Source organism: Prionailurus viverrinus, chromosome C1, assembly GCF_022837055.1.
Source record: "Prionailurus viverrinus isolate Anna chromosome C1, UM_Priviv_1.0, whole genome shotgun sequence".
Taxonomy (NCBI): Eukaryota; Metazoa; Chordata; class Mammalia; order Carnivora; family Felidae; genus Prionailurus; species Prionailurus viverrinus.
The window spans coordinates 203,222,919-203,242,669 of NC_062568.1; the positions used below are offsets into that span (position 1 = coordinate 203,222,919).

Consider the following 19,751-nt stretch of genomic DNA (forward strand, 5'->3'; position numbering starts at 1 on the left):
ACAAAATAGGGTTAATAGTCAAACACAGCTCACAGGGATTTCCTGAGGACTAACTGAAATTAAGATGATTTATATTAAGCACCTAATATGTTGCCTGGCATACAATAGAGGCTCAATAAATGTTGAGTGTGGTAATATTAGAGTCTCTTGGGTATTTGTCTCTCTCACTCACAGGAGCCCCATTAGGCTACAGTTAGTGAGTCTTAACTCCCTCCCACTCAGCACAAGTGCCCTGCCTACAGCATTCAACAGACATTTTTAAACCGAATAATCGGCAAATTTGCTTCTCCCAAGAATGTATGCATCTCAAGGTACAAACTTTTTTTTTTAAAGTAGGCATCATGTCCAGTGTGGAGCCCAATGTCTGGCTTGAACTCACGACCCTGAGATCAAACCCTGAGCTGACGTCAAGAGCTGGACATTTAACCGACTGAGCCACCCAGGTGCCCCCTCAAGATACAAACTCTTAATGACAACTGAAACCTAGCATGTGCTCAAATAATTGTGGATGGACAAACGGAGGAAAGTATCACTTGAGCAGAGGCTTCTGCTACTCTAGGAACTCATCCTATCTTACAGCCTGAGGGAACTGCACAGAATGAAGACACATAAGACCACTCAGCCACACCCGCACGGTGCTCTGCGCGATCTTACTGAGAAACAGAGCTATTACGGTGAGAAAAGGTGCCAGCTGGTACGGGGATTATCTGAATCCTCAAGTGGGAAACTCCCTGTCTCCTGACCTGGCTGTTAAGTTCTTTAAGGCCGAGAGCTCCGACACACACGCTCCCCCTCCTCGTCGTCCTGGCAAAGCGCTGGTGCACAGACCGTGCTCAAATATGTCTGACCTACACTCCATGCAGCCGCTTCTTACAGCTCCTTCTGCTGAACCCATTTACTCCCAAATTTCCCACAGAGATATCCGAAAAACTCAGGATGCCAAATAAGGGGAGGTAGGAAGTTAAAGGAGATCCTGCGAAAGACAAAACCAGTTAAGAAATGATTACGGGTGCCTGGCTGGCTCAATCAGTAAAGCGTGCGACCCTTGATCTCAGGGTTGTGAGTTCAAGTGCCACGTTTTGGGGCATAGTTTACTTACTTAAAAAAAAAAAAAAAAAATGGGGCGCCTGGGTGGCGCAGTCGGTTAAGCGTCCGACTTCAGCCAGGTCACGATCTCGCGGTCCGGGAGTTCGAGCCCCGCGTCGGGCTCTGGGCTGATGGCTCGGAGCCTGGAGCCTGTTTCCGATTCTGTGTCTCCCTCTCTCTCTGCCCCTCCCCCATTCATGCTCTGTCTCTCTCTGTCCCGAAAATAAATAAACGTTGAAAAAAAAAATTAAAAAAAAAAAAAAAAAAAAAGAGAGATTACAAAAATAAACCTGTGACAACAGACACACACAAAGCTTGGCAAGTGACGTAACCCCCGGGCTGGTCAGGTGGCAGCCTGGAGGACTACTGCCATCTTTACCAGGGTTAAAGCAGAGTGTCCCCTTCTCCCTGTGTCAGGTCAGAATGTCGGACAGATAGAGAAAGACAGAGACGTCACCTGAGTCAACAAAGGCTTTCACAGGATGTCCATTGACTTTGCAGTTAATATAAAGCATCACTACTTGGCCAAAACTTTCAGGAGCCTCTTCCATAGCTATTGTCATGTTTTCCTCGATGTTCTGTTGCCTGCAACAAACCAAGTAGAGCGAAATCATCATCTGTTTCAGAAGTCACAGTATTAAACACAGACGGGGCTTTCTCTTCCATGAGTGTGGCAGACGCAGAGACACAGATCTTTGTGAAGACCCTGATGGGCGAGACCGCCACCCTTGAGGTTGAGCCCAGTGACACCAGTGAGAATGTCTAGGCTACAATCCGAGACCAGGAGGGCATCTCGCCTGAGCAGCAGCTTCTGATTTCTGTGGGCAAACAGCTGGAGGATGGCTACAATACCCAGGAAGAGTCCGCCCGGTGCTTGGTGCTTGGCCGGGGGTGGCACCCTCCAGCCTTCCCTCCGCCAGCCGGCCCAGAAATACAACTGCAACAAGATACCTGCCGTGAGAGCTCTGCTCGCCTGCACCCCTGCGCTGCCAACTGCCACAAGAAGTGTGGTCACAGCAAGGACCTGCACCCCCAAGAGGAAGGTCAGATAAGGCCCTTCCAGCGGCTCTTTGCCTGCGGGACGGCCCCCTGCCCGAACCCCAGAGCCTGTGTGCCTCAATAAAGTCTCCCTTTCACTGACTGAAAAAAAGAAACCACACACCAGATGTGTCCGTATCTTTTGCCCCTATTATAGCAGCTGAGCCCTGGAAGTGGACATTGGCACTCTCCCCTGCAGCAGGTGAGGTAGTGAGATACAGCTGGCAGAAAATCTAAAGGCACACAAATTACTTTCACGTCAAACAGTTCTGCACCCTTTACAAGCTCAGATGCGGGAAACTGAATCTCGAGAGAGTAAGAGTCAAAATCTTTTAATTCTGGAGAATGTCAGAATCTCGTGAATGCTTCCGTTTTCACGGGGATTTACTGGGTGTCTGGGTATGCGTCCTATGTCCAGTGCGTTAAAGACGGTTGGCAAACGTAAAACACAGAGGTTTCAACTGTCCTGCTGCAAACACTGCTTCACCTCCAAGACTGGGTTTTCTACCTGTAAACGAGGGGGTGGACTCCTACTCCAGGACTGCTAAGAGGGATACGGCATCTACGACACAATGTTAACAAAAGAGCAGATGCTGGGAAAATGCACACACCTCTTTAGCTACCTGTCTATCACTTGGAAAACCACACACACACACACACACACACACACACACACACACCCACCCACCCCACAGTTCACTTGGTCCAGCAAACCATTTCTTCAAACATTAGACAGATTCTAATTCTTAAACGAGAAAGGGATGTAAAAGGGAGTTCCAGCTTACTTCTACATGTCCTGTCTCCGTTCCCAACCTCCTTTTAAAAACATCACCAAACACTACCAACATTAATGGAAACGAGGGCAGGCGCTGGGCAACGTACCCGAAGACTGAGATACTAACAGAACAGGGCCCAAGATTGGGGAGAAATTATAACCGCAGGCGAGGGGCTAGCACATTACAGGCCGCCACCTGCGAACTTCTACGGGAGTGCAGCCACACCACTCAGTTCCATCCTGTGGGGTCATCTATGGTCGCTCTGATACGGCGCTGGCGGACGGGAGTGCTGGTGGCAGAGACAGCACGGCCTGCAAACCCTACGATCTTCACGGTCCGGCTCTCTGTGGACGAAGTTGGCGGAGCCCTGTTCTAAACTGCAGTGCCTGTCCTTTTCGCGGTAATACTCCACCTCAAATGAACTGCTGGCTTTAGGAGTCATTCTGTAAAATGCATGAAACTTCTCAGAAAGTCCAAGGCACCCTCATTTAATTTAGTTGGGGAAACATGCGAGCTATTATACTCCAACGTATACATACGCTGAGGAATCGCCGGTGCAACATACCAAATAAAACTTCAAAAGGCACTTGACAGAACTACACAGCGTTTCTCTTTTGTCACATTATTAAATTTAGAGATGAACTAAAATTAGTTGTGTATTCCTGACCTTGCGTTGACTCCAACCAAGATAAATTTCAGCAAAAAATCTTCTGAGATAATACCAGTCGTTTTGGCTATTCTGGGCTCCGTACGTATGTAGAGTCTCTTCAGAGGCACAAGGTCTTCTTGAAAAGACTGTACGCGTTATCCCATTTCCTTAACCTCCCCGGGCTCCCCTCGAGCTACACAAATATGCCTCATCTCATGGCTACTCTGCCAACAGTGCAGGGTCAGAGTTCGGCTACGATACCCTCCCTCCCACCCACCACTCCTGCTTCTGGATGGAACACATCTATTTTGGTTTTTTTTTTTTAGAGAGCGAGCGAGCACGCAAGACCACACGCACCACGTGTGGATTCTCACTTCTCTCTCATCACTCTACGGGAGAGACTTTACATCTCTTACTTGAGACATTTCTGGTCCATAATCCTTCACTTGAGAAAGAGAGAGACAGAGAAAGTGTGGCCACAGGGGGGAGGGCAAAGTAGGGGCAGGGAGAGAGGGAGGGTGGGAGAAGGAGAGAAGAAGGAGAGATGAAGGAGAGAAGAAAGAGAGAAAGAGAGAAAGAGAGAGAGAGAGAGAGAGAGAGAGAGACACAGACTGTCCCAAGCAGGCTCTGTGCTCAGCATGGAGACTGACACAGGGCTCAATCCCATGACCCTGGGATCATGACCTGAGCTGAAATCAAGAGTCGGACATTCAACTGAGTGAGCCCCTGAACACATCTATTCTTGAGAATTATGTCAGGTTCCCTTACAACTGCAATGTGGTCAAGTTCAGAGAACACAAATTTCTTCCTATTTCTCTGGGTAGATTTACTTAGTGAGATGTTTTTGGGTTTTTTTTTTCCCCCCCAAAATATTCATATACTAATATACTGACGCAATTAATGGGGACACTTAATCAACAAGAACACAAGTGAATGGCTAAGGGCTAGCAACTGATTCCGGCATACAATTTAAATGTCCCTGATTTCAAATGTAGTCAGAGAAATAAAAGATAAAATAACCATTATCTGACTTCTAAGCTGACAGTATAATGTAATGACCAAGTCAGGCTTCATTCAAGTAACCAAAGATTATGACAAAGAACACAGTTCTTCTTAGCTATGCAGTGGTTCCCCCTTATCTGCAAGGGATACATTCCATGACCCCCAGCAGATGCCTGAAAACACAGACAGTACTGAACCCTATACATACTATGTTTTCTTCTATATATACACACCTATGATAAAGCTTAATTTATCAGTGAGGCCCAGTAAGAGATAAGCAACAGTAATAAAACAGAACAATACTCTGTGGCAAATGTTATGTGAACGTGGTCTCTCTCAAAATACCTTACTGTACTGTACTCACCCTTCTTGTGATGATGGGAGATGCTAAAATGCCCACGTAGTAAGATGAGCTGAGGCGAATGACACAGGCCTTGTGACACTGTTGGGCTACTACTGACCTTCTGATGTACCTGCTCCTGGACTGCAATTAACCACGGGTAAGGTGAGGGACTACTGTGCCAAAGCCTTCACCGTTCGCAACAAACACGACATGGGGGTGGGGGGCAGCTGTGCTTTCATTCTAACGGACTGACCACTGACCAGCATCGTTCTTGTGACTCACGATGTGACTGAGGCTGGCATTAGCATCATTATACCTGCTCTGGCCCCGCCTCTTATGATGCTGATCCATCTGGCTGACTGGGGAACAGAGCACAAGCCATCTGCATTTTTAAAGCTTCCTATGTGATGCTACGTTAGCCCCAGGGGCGAGCCACAGCATTAGGGAAACTGGAGCTGGAAATGTGTCTGGCAGTCTGTTTATCCACGGAGGCCAGCTCAAGAACTGCAGAAGGAAAACAGACCCAGGACTACAAGGGCCCATCCGTACAGGGCTCTCTAATCCAATCATGCTCAAGCCTGGGTTTAATTAGGGCTCGTGTATTATGTGTAAGGACTGAGATTCCAATCAGCCTGTACAGACAGCCTAACAGTCTCACCGAACTGGAGCTTGTGCGCAGTCCTGGGGTCATCGACCCCAGGTTGATGGGCTTGCTCTAATGATGCACCGCAGGCTAGTCCGGGAGTCTTCATTAAAGTCCCCAAGGTAGGTACCCGTACTTTGTAATGTTAAATGCACACATGAGAACGGAAGAGGAGAGTGACCTAAAAGGCTGAAATTACGATCTCACATACAAAACAAGGACGCTGCCTCAAAGTAGATGCCCGACTGATACCAGGTCACCTGTCACATTTGGGAAATCTGGATTCTCTAAAGCTTGCTCTTTAGGTAAAGGGTCATTACCTTATATCTTCCTCTATTTTTGCCTGAGCTTCAAGATCAAAAGGGTCGGCAGAAAAGAGACGAATCCTTTCTTGCTCTCTCCGGGCTCGGTCCTGTTGCTGTCCCTCCAGGACCCTAGAAAATTTCTCTACAAAAACAACAAGGGGGACATCTTGAGTACCACGCTATTTCCATTCTCTGTTAGTACTTTCCCAGATCAAATCGTTTCTCAAAATACAACTATAAAAGATGCAGAAAGGATGCCTAAGAAATATTTTAAATGGGCAATTACACTTACTTGCTATTTCTGAGGCAAGACTACGTCCCCTAAATTCAGTGTCAAGAAATAAAGTATTTTCAAAAGTCATCTATTCCGGTAAGAAATTATCCGTCACACTGTTTCTACTCAGAGGTAACAGCATTTCAATTTAAATCAGCAGAAACAGCCATCTGTGTGGCAGATGAGTGACCCCACTCCTCTCCTCCCCGCTGCCCCCATTAACCTATTACGCAGAACTAAAACAGAGCGCGACCACAGGGCATGGAGTCGGTGGTGCCGTCGCAGCCCTGCGTGGGGACAGAGGGCAGCCACACCTGCAGCGGCACAGCACAAGGCGTGGGCATGACGAATCACCGTGTTGTGCCCCCGCGACTCTACCGCCAACACCGCGTGTCAGCTACGCTTCGATGAGAGACGACAAGACCCACAGGGCACTACAGCCCCGCTTTTCCTGCCACTCCCTTGAGAATACCCCCTGCCTTAGACCAGGGACGTTACATGCAAACTACCGTCAGTCCACCTACAGGACCTCGTGAGTAACAGGCAGGAAAATGAGCAAAGAGAAAATACCGCTTGCTATAAAATGTAGGTCACAAGAACCACCTTAGTCTCGCTGTTTCTTAAATGAGGGTGTATTTAAATGTATCAAGTTCTACGTGCCACCATCACGGTCTTTGGCGATTAGATATATTGCGGAAGAAATTAAAGACACCAAGATAACGGTCGTATGAGCTATCAATACACACAACATGAAGGAATCTAAACCACATTAAGCTGACAAAAGAAGCCCGACATGAGAAGGGACATACTGTGTGATTCCATTAACCCGGAGACTGAAAACACGGTTATCAGAACGGCAGTAGCCCATAAGGGGCGGAAACTGACCAGCAGAGGACATACTGGAATTCGGGAGCGAGAAAAATATTCTATCATCTTGACTAGGGTGGCGGCTCCAGGACTTTGCCAAAACTCAATGAACTGTATACTTAAAACCTGCGCATTTCTGTTAGGTAATCATTACCTCAGTTTAAAAAAGGGTCAGCTGAACAATGAGCTATTGAGCATCTGTTACGCTTTAAAATGTAATCAGCACAGTTGCATAAACCCAGGAGTAAAACTGGAGAAATTTACAGAGAAAAACTTGATTCATCGAGCTGACTAAAAACAAACATTCTGTTTAACTCAAGAATGGCTCAAACACAGCAACAAGCTATTGGCGACAACCGACTATCGTTAATCTTGGGGTGGGTGAGAGTCAGAGGGCTCCGTTTTGCCATACGGGCTGATGGCACCGGACAGGTTTTCTGTCCCTAAGAGCATTTCACCCGGCCTCAGCTGGCTTACTGGTGCTCTCTTCAACTGAGGCTCCCACCGAACAGGTTAGAATACCAGTCCCTAGGTTATGCGCCGTGAGAGTAATTTGGGGGAACAAAAAACCGTCAGTGGAGGAGGCTGCTCAAGCTGGATTTCAGAACTCTGCGCTGTTGCAAAATTGGATCCCGACCGCCACTCAACTCCGCCTCTGGCATCAGCATCACTTTACCTCTCGGAGAGCAACTGGGCTGCTCGAGAGATCACGTGACCTGGCGGGCTGAACACCCCCGTTGCTGGAGTTTCTCCAAATCTGCCGCGACACCGCTACTTCCCCTCACGTCCGCTCGCCAGTCTTCCGCGTCGATAAGCTTACCAAGGTCTCCACTGAGCAGAGCGTCCGCCAGGGGTGGATTGCGCTCCTTCAGCAAGGACAGCTCGTGCGGGTTGGCCAGCAACATGTCTCGGAGCAAGGCTGGATTGTCCAAGCCCTGAGGAGATGAAGCTGTGTCTCCGGGAGATGAGTGGGACTGCTGTGCTCCTGGTGGCCGGCGCTGCCGGGAGCCTGACGTGCCAGGCACGGCTATGCTACGGAAGTCTATGCGGGGCAGGTCTGTCGGGGAAAATCGGTTCAGAGTTTACTTCCAGTGACACACAAGAAGGGCACAGCGGAACACTTGCTGCTGAACGGTATACGGTAAATGGTAATTGCAGACGGCTGACCGTTCCTCCGCGCTCTCTCACGCTGACTGAATACAAACACTGCCGTCTGAGTGAACCCACAACCAAGAACAGAAAAGGGGTGCAGTCAATGGTAATGACCCTGGATTTTTGGCTTCTACAATATCCCAGAAGACATAACAAGCTTTTACTTACTTGTATTTGTTTTAACGTGTATTTATTTTTGAGAGAGAGAGACAGAGCGTGAGCGGAGGAGGGGCAGAGAGGGAGACACAGAATCCGAAGCAGGCTCCAGGCTCCGGGCCGTCAGCCGAGCCCAACGCGGGGCTCGAACCCACGAACTGCGAGACCATGACCTGGGCTGAAGTCGAACGCTTCACCGACTGAGCCACCCAGGAGCCCCTACTTATTTGTATTTTTTAAAATTTAGGGGCGCCTGGGTGGCGCAGTCAGTGAAGCGTCCGACTTCGGCTCAGGTCACGATCTCGCGGTCCATGAGTTCGAGCCCCACGTCGGGCTCTGGGCTGATGGCTCGGAGCCTGGAGCCTGTTTCCGATTCTGTGTCTCCCTCTCTCTCTGCCCCTCCCCCGTTCATGCTCTGTCTCTCTCTGTCCCAAAAATAAATAAACGCTGAAAAAAAAATTAAAAAAAAAAAATTAAAGCTAGTCTTAATAAACATAACCACATAAATCTGGATGTGATTCTTGAGAAAAATCCTAGTTTGTTTTGACATTTCTCAAAGGGCCCAGACACCTGGGGTAAAGAATACTATACAAACCAAGTGAACTGCATAAATTTTAGATGTAAAATTCTACAAGTCTCTGCTAAACATACTCGTTCTTGGAACTTACACTTTCATCTGGCACCACGGCTAACGCCTCTCACACCCCCGGGGAGCTAGCAGGTGTAATCGTTTCACAGGAGAGACCAACAGAAGAAAAGGAACTTGCTCAGGTTTTCGGTGCTGAGGTCACCAAAAGATAGAACAGATTTAGAGGCTACAACTCCTGGGTTCTATAATCCAGGCTGAGCTGACCTTATTAAAATGAAAGGAAAATAAAAGGGAGCCTTACACAAAGGACCCACGTATTATAGGATTCCATTTCTATGAAATGTCCAGAATAGGAAAATACAGACACAGAAAGTAGACTGACGGTTGCCTAGGGCTAGAAGGCTTGGAGGCAGATGGGGAATGACTGCTAATAGGTCCAGTTTCTTTAGAAGGTGATAAAAATGTGCTACGATTGATTGTAGTGATGGCTGCACAACTGGGAACAGACTAAAAATGAACTGCACCCCTTACATGAGTGAATTGTATGGTATACGAATGATATCTCAACAAAATGGTTACTTAGAAAAGGAGCTTTACCTTAAAAAAAAAAAAAGGTAGAGCAGAGACAGAATTAGGGGCTAGAACTGAGCAAATGTGTATCTCCTCAATCCCAAAAATGTGCCTGATGGTCACTCCTGTTTCAAGTTGAGGCTATCCTGAAGCTGTTGGGAAATCAACTAGAAGGGAATCCTTTTTTTTTTTCCTTAATGCTTATTTACTTTTGAGAAAGAGAGAGAGAGAGAGAGAGAGAAAGAGAGAGAGAGAGCGCGTGCACAAGCGGGAGAGGGGCAGAGAGGGAGACACAGAATCTGAAGCAGGTGCCAGGCTCTGAGCTATCAGCACAGAGCCCGATGCAGGGCTCGAACCCATGACCTGTGAGATCATGACCTGAGCTGAAGCCGGTTGCTTAACCGACTGAGCCACCCAGGCGCCCCTAGAAGAAGGGAATCCTTAAACTCAAGTATCATTCTGCCTCTTTAGCATGGGTTCAACTAGCCACTTCCTTCCAACAAACCTCAGCTGGCAGCTTGTGTGTGTGTGTGTGTGTGTATACACACATGCGCATGAGGGAGTTAATCCATACCAACCAGCAACACATATATGGGTGGACCTTCTCTGCAGGGTAAGTAATTTTTATCTTTAACCATGGTAACACTTATCTTGAGAGTCCATTCGCTTCAGAGTAATTCTGAAAAACTTGTTTACCTGAACGACTAGATCTGCTCCCTTCCCCCACAGACTGGCTCTCTTGTCCACATGCGACAGTACAGGAAAAAAAAAAAAAAAAAAACAACCAGCAATTCTCCAGAACTAACAATTTCACCAAATTAACCAAAGGAAGATTTGTTTTGGTTTTTTTTTGACTGACATGTTCAAGTCACAACTCTTTCTAAAGTTTAACAGTAGACCCAAGGGACTAATGTAATCCCTATCTGGGAGGAACAGTGCTTGATGGTCTCTTACAGCCCCAGTTTCGGGCTGAATGGATGCACTGTGTTCTAAGCTGGCATGTGTCATCATCACCCAGACACTCATCAGCTGGAACCACAAACTTTAAACCCACTGACCTAGAGACTAAACAGTATTTAAGAAATCTACCTGAAGACAGCAGGGAATGGAAAACACTATTACATTTCATTTAAGGGTTCCACATCAGAACCCTGGCCACTTTTTGTAGATCGTGAACCCCTCTGAGTATCCAAAGAAAGCTACTAACCCTCTCCCTATCAAATGCACACATGCTCTCAGCCATGCAACTGTGAGTATTTATTTCAGGGACACAGAAACGTTCTAGATCCCAAAGCACAGATTCCAGACTATAAACCCCTATTCCTGATAGAACACCGAGACAGGTAAGCTTCCTTTCACATGATTAACACAGCTGGTGGGCAAGGAGCAGAATCTGGTGGTCCGGCTGCTTAATGTTCATAAAGCTCAGTACAATGGGAAAAGTACCACGTTTTAGTTCCCATGCCTTCACTTATTAGCTATGTAACACTGAAGACGTTACTTAAAACTGGAGCTTTGTCTAATAAGGATAACACATTATAAAGAGGAATCTCCTCCCCTACAACCGTGATCCTGTGCAATGTGCATGCAAGTGCCTGGCTGACTGTAAAATGTTCCACACAGGCCTGCTAGCTGAGGGCCAGACACGAAGCAGCAAAAGTCAGTCAGGAATCACAGGCATAGATGGCCTCTTAAGTCCTTCCCCAGGATACAGTTCTCATCGATCACAACAGAAGCGAACATTTATCGAGGGCATGCTGAAGGCTGCGCTATTCTCACAGCTAAGAAAACGGCCATAGGGAAGTCAACCCAGCCAAGGATACAGAGCAACCAAGGGGCAGAGTCTGTACCCCGGAGTCTGAACCCGAAGCTAGTCCACAGCTCTGACCCACTGCATTATGCTGTCTCCTGATGCCTGTGTCAGGGATGTCTTACTTGGGAACTGCACTGGAGGTCGAGGGTCTGCATTCTCCTTCTGTCGTAAAATCACGACATCCCCATCTTTCAAGCCGTAGGAAGCCAGCGATCTGTGGTTGTCTGTGAGGGGTCTTTCAGCATAGACGATCTACAACCAGAAAAGAGTTCACCATATGAAGCACTGAGAAATAACATGGAACAAAGCAGGAAGACTACGTACAGTGTCCCTTTTCACCAGATGTCAGTCCCAGCCTGCTCAAAACCCTCCAATGGTTTCCCATCACACCTGGAATAAAAGCCTAAATCCTTCCCGTTACCTGCTAGGTCCAACAATTTGGTCCCTGGCTCCCCCTCTGACTTCATTTCATACCGTAATTGCTGCTCCCTAAATAATGGGATCAATTTCCCCCTTGGGACTGTTTCACTTGCTCTTCTCTCTACCTGAAGAATGTTCTTTCGCCAGCTATTTCTTTTTTAAGTAAGCTCTATGCCTAACATGGGGCCTGAACTCAGGATCAAGAATTACGTGCTCTACCAACTGAGCCAGCCAGACGTCCTCCCAGCCACTCTTTATTAAGGTCTCTGATCAAATATAACCTTTCCAGAGCCCTTCACTAATCACCCTATTTAAAAACCCTCTCATATTAAGTATCTATTTCTTTTTACTGTTTATTTTTGAGAAACAGAGCAAGGGGGGGGGGGAGGGAGAAAGAGAGAAAGAGAGAGACAGGGGAAGGGAGGGAGGGAGGGAGGGAGGAAGGGAGGGAGGGAGACAGAGACACAGAATTTGAAGCAGGCTCCAGGCTCTGAGCTGTCAGCACACAGCCCCACACGGGGCTTGAACTCACAAGCCATGAGATCATGACCTGAGCCAAAGTTGGACGCTTAACCGACTGAGCCACCCAGGAGCTCCTTAAATATCTGTTTCTTTATTGTCTTTCTGTTCCACTAAAATGGAAGCTACCTGAGGACAGGAATTTGTTTTGTTTGCGTAGCTCAAATGTCTTTTTTTTTTCTTGTGACAAGAACTTTTAACATTTACTCTCTTAGCAACTTTCCAGTATGGGATACAGTCTTGTCAATTACAGACACCAAGCTGTATATGACATCCCAATGTATCCATTTTTCAATGATCTTGCACGCTGGCAAGTCTAAAAGTTTTCCAAATACTGCCTGTTCTGCATTCTTCCTTCTCTTCTACTGGATCAGGGATGTACTACTAATAAAAACATTTTTTGATGTGCAATCAAACACTGAAAAAATCTGAGAGCATAAGAGCAGGTGAAACACTGTGCTGTAGGAAAAAAACGGAGAAAGGGCATACTATAGTTTAACCACAAGGGAACATAAAACCTATCCTGCACCATTACATACTGCAGAGGGGTATTCAGAATAAACTCAGGCTTTGAAAGGTTTTCTTTCAAAAGATTTGCTGTGCACCAGGCCACGTGCAAGCTGAGGAACCTGAGTCCCGTCCTGGCTCTGACAGTGGCCGCGTCCCTCCGCTGGTCCTGGCTTCACATTTCCGTTTGTCAAGCAAGCAGTTGGGGCTAGATAATCGCTACAGCTGTCCCTTCCACGTCGGTCTGCTACACTACCATTTTACAGTGCTTCCTCACATGTCCTCACAGCTCTTGCAGGAAGACTGCCTGACACGCAACCTGAAAAATACAGATTTCTGCTGGGAAAAATGATCTGTCATATCTGCTCTCAGAATCTCCACTGACATGAGAAATAGAACCAACAGGAAACCGAATTTCCAAAGCCAAATACTTCTGGGGGTGCACAAAAAAATGGACTCAGAGCTCATAGGGCCGATTACACTTCCTAAGTTCTATACAGTATTAGAAAACGTATCGTTGGTTCTTACCCTCAACCTGCAAAGTTAAAACATGTTCCAGCACTCCACTGGACTGTCACTGCATCAATCCACTCACACTCTGCTATTCTCCCTCATGTAACCACATATCGCGTGGCGAAAGTACAACAGAATCAACACAGACTGTTTGCAATACAACCCGCGAGCCGTATGGTAACTTGTGGAATTGTTGCGAAAACTACCATAAATCTGAAGGGACAAGTGTCCCAGCTGAGGTGTGCACCCAGCAAGAGGAGGCATGGCAACAGAAATGCCACGCAGGCGGCTCTCACAAGGTGGCCTCAACACAGCGCAGCCGCCTTACAACAAAGGTACTGGGTGGTCCACGGCCCGCTCCTTAATTTTCCAGGTTCAGAAACTCAACCATCAGTACGTGCAGAGATACAATCGGTTGACACATTTTAACTGTACTTACAGAAGCACATTTATCTACAACAGGGAATCAAACGCAGAGCATCAAAATGCTCCTATCCGGCAGCAGACTTGTCTTCAAGCTGGCAATGCTACCTGGAGGGGCCATATGAAGACACAGCAGACACAACCACGGCTTTTGCACTTGTATCGGAACGGGTTCCCACGGTCTCCCGCCTCATCCTACGCCCTCTCATTTCTAGGTGGGCATTATTCGTCCCATGTTGCAGACAGGGAAACAGAGTGCGGTGACCTGAGACTACACAGCTTTTAAGAAGAGAACTAGGGCAGCTCTTTCTGCCCCCAGGTCCGAGCCCTGTGCTTTGATAAAACCACCTATTTTGTACCAAAAAATAAAGAAAGAAAAAAAATAAGAAAATAAAAAAAGGAAAAAGAATAGAACTAGGATTGGAACACCTGCCTGACTCCAAGAGCGGGAGATCTTCCCTAAGGACCACATACAACTTCCCCAAACCGAAGTCCAATGCGGCCAGCTCAATTAGCTGGTGACCTGAACAAGAGCTATTAAGCCATCTGTCACCACTGAGGGCCTATGCTCACCAGGGGAACCAAAACCCTGTGCACCACTCAGCGTATCAATGTGCCCTGAACAGGAGGAAGGACCACTGGCGGCTCCTCACTCAGGACTTCCACGTAAAAACTCCACGATGTTCAGTGGACATAGTCTTTCCTCAGCAGACGCTGTAAATTTTTTTTTTTTTTCTTTAAATAAAGACAGCCTGGGGGCTCCTGAGTGGCTCAGTCAGTTAAGTGTCCAACTTCGGCTCCGGTCATGATCTCGGGGTTGGTAAGTTCGAGCCCCCACGTCAGGCTCTGTGCTGACCGCCCAGACTGGAGCCTGCTTCGGATTCTGTTTCTCTCTCTCTCTCTGCCCCTCCTCTGCTCGTGTTCTGTCTCTCTCTCTCTCTCCCCCCAAAATAAATAAACATTAAAAAAAAAAAACTTTTTAAAATAAAGACAGCCTGATCTAACAATAAAAGTTTAAGATCCTGGTAATAACTACCACCAAACACATACATGGCATGTGGAACACTGCTATCTTGTCCCATTTCCTAAAAATACTAGACTGAAGAATGTGGGTGAGGAGCAAAACATTCTTCACTCTGACAAAGAAGCAGGCGTATTCCATTTTAGTCCAAGGACGCAAATGAAATAAACAAAAGCTTAGCTGAAATTATAACTGCCACAAAGAACCGACTTCTTTTTGTTAAAACAGGCTTAAGAGTCTAAGAAAGACGATTATTGTATAGCTAAAGTCCTATAAGAAATCTGAATGAGTTTCCAGCTCAACAAGAGTGTACCATCAGACCAATGGTTTCACATTTCCACCAGTCAAAACAAAGAGTTTCGGTAAGGCATTGGTGATGCTTTCCACCATAATATCCAACTCAAAGGCCACAAAGCTAAAAATTCTGGTTTTGCCAGTTATGAGGACACACAACAGGACAATTTACACATCTACAAGTCTCAAGCTGCGAAACTGGCACACTGCTAGCACTTACTCCAGAGGCAGCACCCTAGAGACCAAATTCTAAGCTTAATTGACATTTAACAATAGACTAAAACAACTCCAAGACCAACAACTCCATCACTAAGCATGAGGTCAAATGCCTTCTAGTCTTCAATCAACAGAAATCATAACAATACGTTTCTAGCAGTAAGGACCATCAACTGGCCACAGAATATTTGGACTCACATCTGAATGACTCCCTAATACTATCTATCATTAATTGAAAACCTACTATGTGCCAAGTGATCTACATATACATCTCATGCCACAGCTTGACTTTTCCAACCCTTCTGGAAAACAATATGGCAACAGTTACTAAAAGCCTTTCAAAAGACCTGGCAATTCCATAGCTAAGAATACATCCTGAGAAAACAATCAGAAATGAGGACGAAGCCTTAAATACAGATATCCATGGAAATGTTACTAATAACTGCTTCCGATTCCCCCAATTCAAATGCCCAGCAATAGGCAAATTTTTAAATAAACTGCGGTACATCTGTATTACATGCCCATTAAAATTATAAATTTGAAGAACTTGAAATGTCAGGGAAAAATGCTGACAATGTAGCTTTGACTGAACAAAGAAAGTTGAAACTGTTGGTACAGTTCAGGGCATCAGGTTTAAAAGTTACATTGTAACCAAAGAAAAGGAAGAAAGCTTAGGAAAAAAGATACACTAAGAAGTAAACTGCAGTTGTTTCCGGGGTGATATGATAATAACTTTTTCTCTCTACCTTTTCCTATAAGGTACAAATTCTCTAAAATGAATATGCAGTATTTAACAGAAAAAAAATTCACGAAAATTACCTGCAAAAATAAGTATGTCAAAACCAGCTACAATAGAAAATTTCAGTTTCCACTGCTTTAAAATAGTGTTTTACAAACGACAAATCACGCTGTGTACAGAGCTGCTTTCCCAGGATCATACAGTTACTGCTATTACTTGGCATTTACACACGCTTTTTGAGAGTCCTTACACATTCTGCACACGTTTTTACCACATGCCACCTACAGGGGTAAATTATAATGATGTTTCAAAAATACAAAGACATTAATTTAAAGTGAAGCTAAGTTCTGATAATTCTTTGAAGTCTGCCCAGCCAAGTTCTGCATCAAAGCATCAAACAGAGCCATGACCGGCTTCCAAGCCCACACTTGTATTAAGAGATGGAACATGCCCAGCTTTAATCACATGTACAAGTAGAGATAGTTTCTATTCTAAATTTGTTATCATCACATTATAGCTACTATAATCAGACTAGAGCTGTTAAAAAGTAACGTCTTTTCCAAGTGCATACTTATGCACGACTGATGCTGATGTGAAAGTGTGAATTCTAAACCAGTGATCCCCAATGTGGGGCAGGCATGCGAAACAGTTCTTTAAAGATGTGGGAACAGAAAAATATTAGAATTTTCATTTCCATTTATTTTAGTTCATCCTTCCTTAAACGCTATCCTATGGTTGTTTATAATGGACATAAGGTTATTACTTCACTCATTGATGTTTACGGTTATTCTATACATATGTGCGCATATATACGATGCATATAACATTAGTTCATGTTTATAATTTATTATATGTATCGCAAAGATGTATGTTCCAAAACACTGTACGCAAAGGGAAACCTGACTGAAAAAGTTTGGAGATCCGTGGTTTGGACACACCGTGACAGGAAGGAACAGCCAGGAACCTTTAAAAAAAAAAAAAAAAAGAAAGAAAGAAAGAAAGAAAGAAAGAAAGAAAAAGGAAAGAAGAAAAGAAAAAGAAGAAACTCCCTTTAGAAATGGAGGTGAAGGAACGAGGACAGAGAAGGTAAACAAGAATGAGCAGAGCAAGCAGGAGGACTAGAAGGGGAAGAGGAGTAACACGGGAGAACCTGGGCGGTGAAGCCCTGGGACTGGGGGCCTCAAGTAAGCGATGTATTTGTAGGTAAAACTATAATGATGTTTACCGTTATGATCTGGCAAACGGAAATGACTCAAGTGTGTGTCTAGGGTGGATCCTGTTCCTGCCTCATGGGCAAGGCAAGCAACTGAAAAGACAACCGACCACCAGACATCTTAAAATAGATACTGTGTTAGGTTACAATGGAGCCAACGGAACAAACTTGAAACAGGGGAGCTGTTTACAGCTGGGTAATGCAGGCTTCACAGAAGTTGGAGCCCAGGCTTCCATATGCTAATTTGGCTTGGGAGGAAGTAAATGCCCAAATGGTGACCTAATGAATAAGAAAGAATTTGTGGAGTTAGCCTAACTGTCCAATTAGCGAGGTACTCCTAACATCCTGAGCAAACAGAGGACTGTGCCTGCCTGGACCATACAACGAACGGTCTTTTCCATCGGTCTCTTCCTTTAAATTTGTTACAGCCCGTCTCAAAAAGGGCAGGAAGAGAGGCAATGCCACTTTTCATCTTCTCCCAAGCCCAAATAACGATGAGACCAACTTACATTTTCATTTTGTATTCCCCCCGCCAGCTGGTGATTATAACCAGGGTAACAGAACCGGAGGGTAGCGAGCAACTGAAAATGCCACCTTCAAAAATTTCAGAATTGTGTTTACTTCCCTACTTAAACTGTCCTTCCCTAGTTTTTCACGTGAGGGATTCATGGGCAGGAACTGGCTCCTCAGTTTTTAGAAAACATTTGCAAAAAATTCCTTTTACCGATTTCTTTGTACCTTCTGCAGCTTCAGTCTGCGTATGTGACACTTTGCATCCTGAAACCTATTCTTTCTTGATATTCAGCTTTATGCCAAGGTTCTCAAGTTCACATCGTGTAAAGGAATCATACTCACTTCTGAACAAAATATTGATGCATCTGTTTATCACAATAAAGGGCAGAACACGCTGCAGTTGGGCAATAGTTTTTGGAAGTATTTCATAACTGCAGTAGAAAATCAGGGTTTACATTCTGGGGCCCTGGAGGACTTCTATAATTTTCTCAACGTTTAGACCATGTCCTCCACGGTCCACTTATCAAGTTGAGATTTAAATGTTTTCCTGTAAAGGCCAGAGTTATCGTCACCGATTCTGTTTGGTGGCAGCTCAGGGCATTCTGAGAATAAATTATGTTGCTCGTTTCAAATAAATGTAAGAGCAGCTGAATTTCCTTCCAGCATGGTAGGGAAATGAAACAAGCAAGCAAATCACACTGAGAAGATACCAGGCCATTTTTACGAAAATATCCTCATAAAGCTCTGAACTTTGAACCCACCCAAACTCTCAATTGTGGCCTGAAATAAAGAAGGATTCTGGCCTACTACCAGCGAAGAAACCAGAGAAACAAACAGCTTGAAATGAACGAATAACTACCTTTTTTTTTTTTTTTTTTTAGAGAATTTAATCAGAAATGCCATGCGGTAGGGAAAAAGGTACACGGCATTTCCAAATGCCTCAAAACAAGGTAATGCAAGTCTCAAACTTTTTCCTTCACTAGGAGTGCAGATCTCTACATTTAAAGGTAAATTACGGCTGCTTAAGCAGGAGCTCTGTCCAGAACACCAGACGAACACCAACCTACCCCAGCGATCCAAACTGGTATTTCTGGTTGGGGAAGTAGAATGTATGAACTCTTGCAGACCTGGAGCTGCTTCTTAGGTCCACAACACCCCCAACTCGGGATTATTAGGGGAGAAGGGGCCAAAGAGCCAGAAGGTGGGAAGGGCCGCCCAACAGTCCACGCGCCCCTCGGGCTGCAGTGGGTGCGTCTGCGGTCAGGTTCTCCGCTCCCTCCCATGGCACCCCACCCCACGCTCGGAGTGTGTGGGGGCAGCTACCGATCCCAGCTCCCTCCCGGACGCGGGGGCGAGCTGGGAGAGGCCATCCTGCTCCCCCACCCCCAATTCCCCACCAGCAGCAAAGGGAGGGCGTGAGACCCCAAGGCAGGAGGGTCAGCCCTGGAGAGAGACCCCGCTCGCTGCCCGGCGTACCTGGCTCTCGGCTGCGGGGATGCCGGACTCGAGCTCGCACAGCGCGCGGAAGTTGTGCAGCTCGAAGTCGGCGTCGACCTGGAGGGAAAAGGTCACCTCGGAGAGGTCCCTCCGCACACAGTACACGGTGAGCAGCATGGCCCGGGCCCGACCCAGCTCGGCTCGGCCCGGCCTCGGCGCTGGGCTGCGGGGCGGCGGCGGGGCCTGGCTGGTGCTGCGGGCGGACGGCGCGGGCTGCTCGCTCGCCCGCTTGCTCCTTCCCTCCCTCACACACGCTCAGTGACTCACTCCCTCCCGCCCTCACTACCAAGCACGGCCGCCGCCACCCGCCTGCGACTCCGTCTGCCTGCCTGCCGGCCTGCCTCCCACCGCTGCCGCCAAGCGCGCCAGCCGCCCGGCGCCCCGCCCCGCCGCAACGCGGCTGCCGTAAAGCCCGCCTGGCCCTCTCGGCCGTCGCGACGCGGCGAAGGGGCGGGCCGGGAAGAGGGAGGCGGGCAGCTGGGAGAGGATTGGAAGGGCTGGGGGAGAGGGAGGGAGGAGGCAGGGCGAGAAAAGGAGAGAGAAGGAAAGGAGCGAGGAGAATCAAAAATGCACCAACTGAGGGAGTTAATAGCTGAAGTCTGTGGCGGACTCC

The 19,751-nt window shown here is 46.7% G+C and overlaps 1 protein-coding gene across 4 annotated transcripts in view; it reads right to left on the bottom strand.

Moving 5' to 3' along the window:
* DDI2 (DNA damage inducible 1 homolog 2) overlaps nt 1-19,476 on the bottom strand; it is a 43,167-nt gene extending 23,691 nt beyond the window's left edge. For all 4 annotated transcript variants that reach the window (XM_047870304.1, XM_047870309.1, XM_047870308.1 and 1 more), the window contains exons 1-5: nt 19,118-19,476; nt 11,386-11,515; nt 7,804-8,040; nt 5,858-5,984; nt 1,544-1,671 (exon numbers count right to left, since the gene is read on the bottom strand). In XM_047870304.1, the coding sequence (XP_047726260.1) occupies nt 1,544-1,671; nt 5,858-5,984; nt 7,804-8,040; nt 11,386-11,515; nt 19,118-19,255 (760 nt within the window). In that variant the 5' untranslated portion in view covers nt 19,256-19,476. The remainder of the gene's footprint in view (nt 1-1,543; nt 1,672-5,857; nt 5,985-7,803; nt 8,041-11,385; nt 11,516-19,117) is intronic.
* Nucleotides 19,477-19,751: the final 275 nt, after the last annotated feature.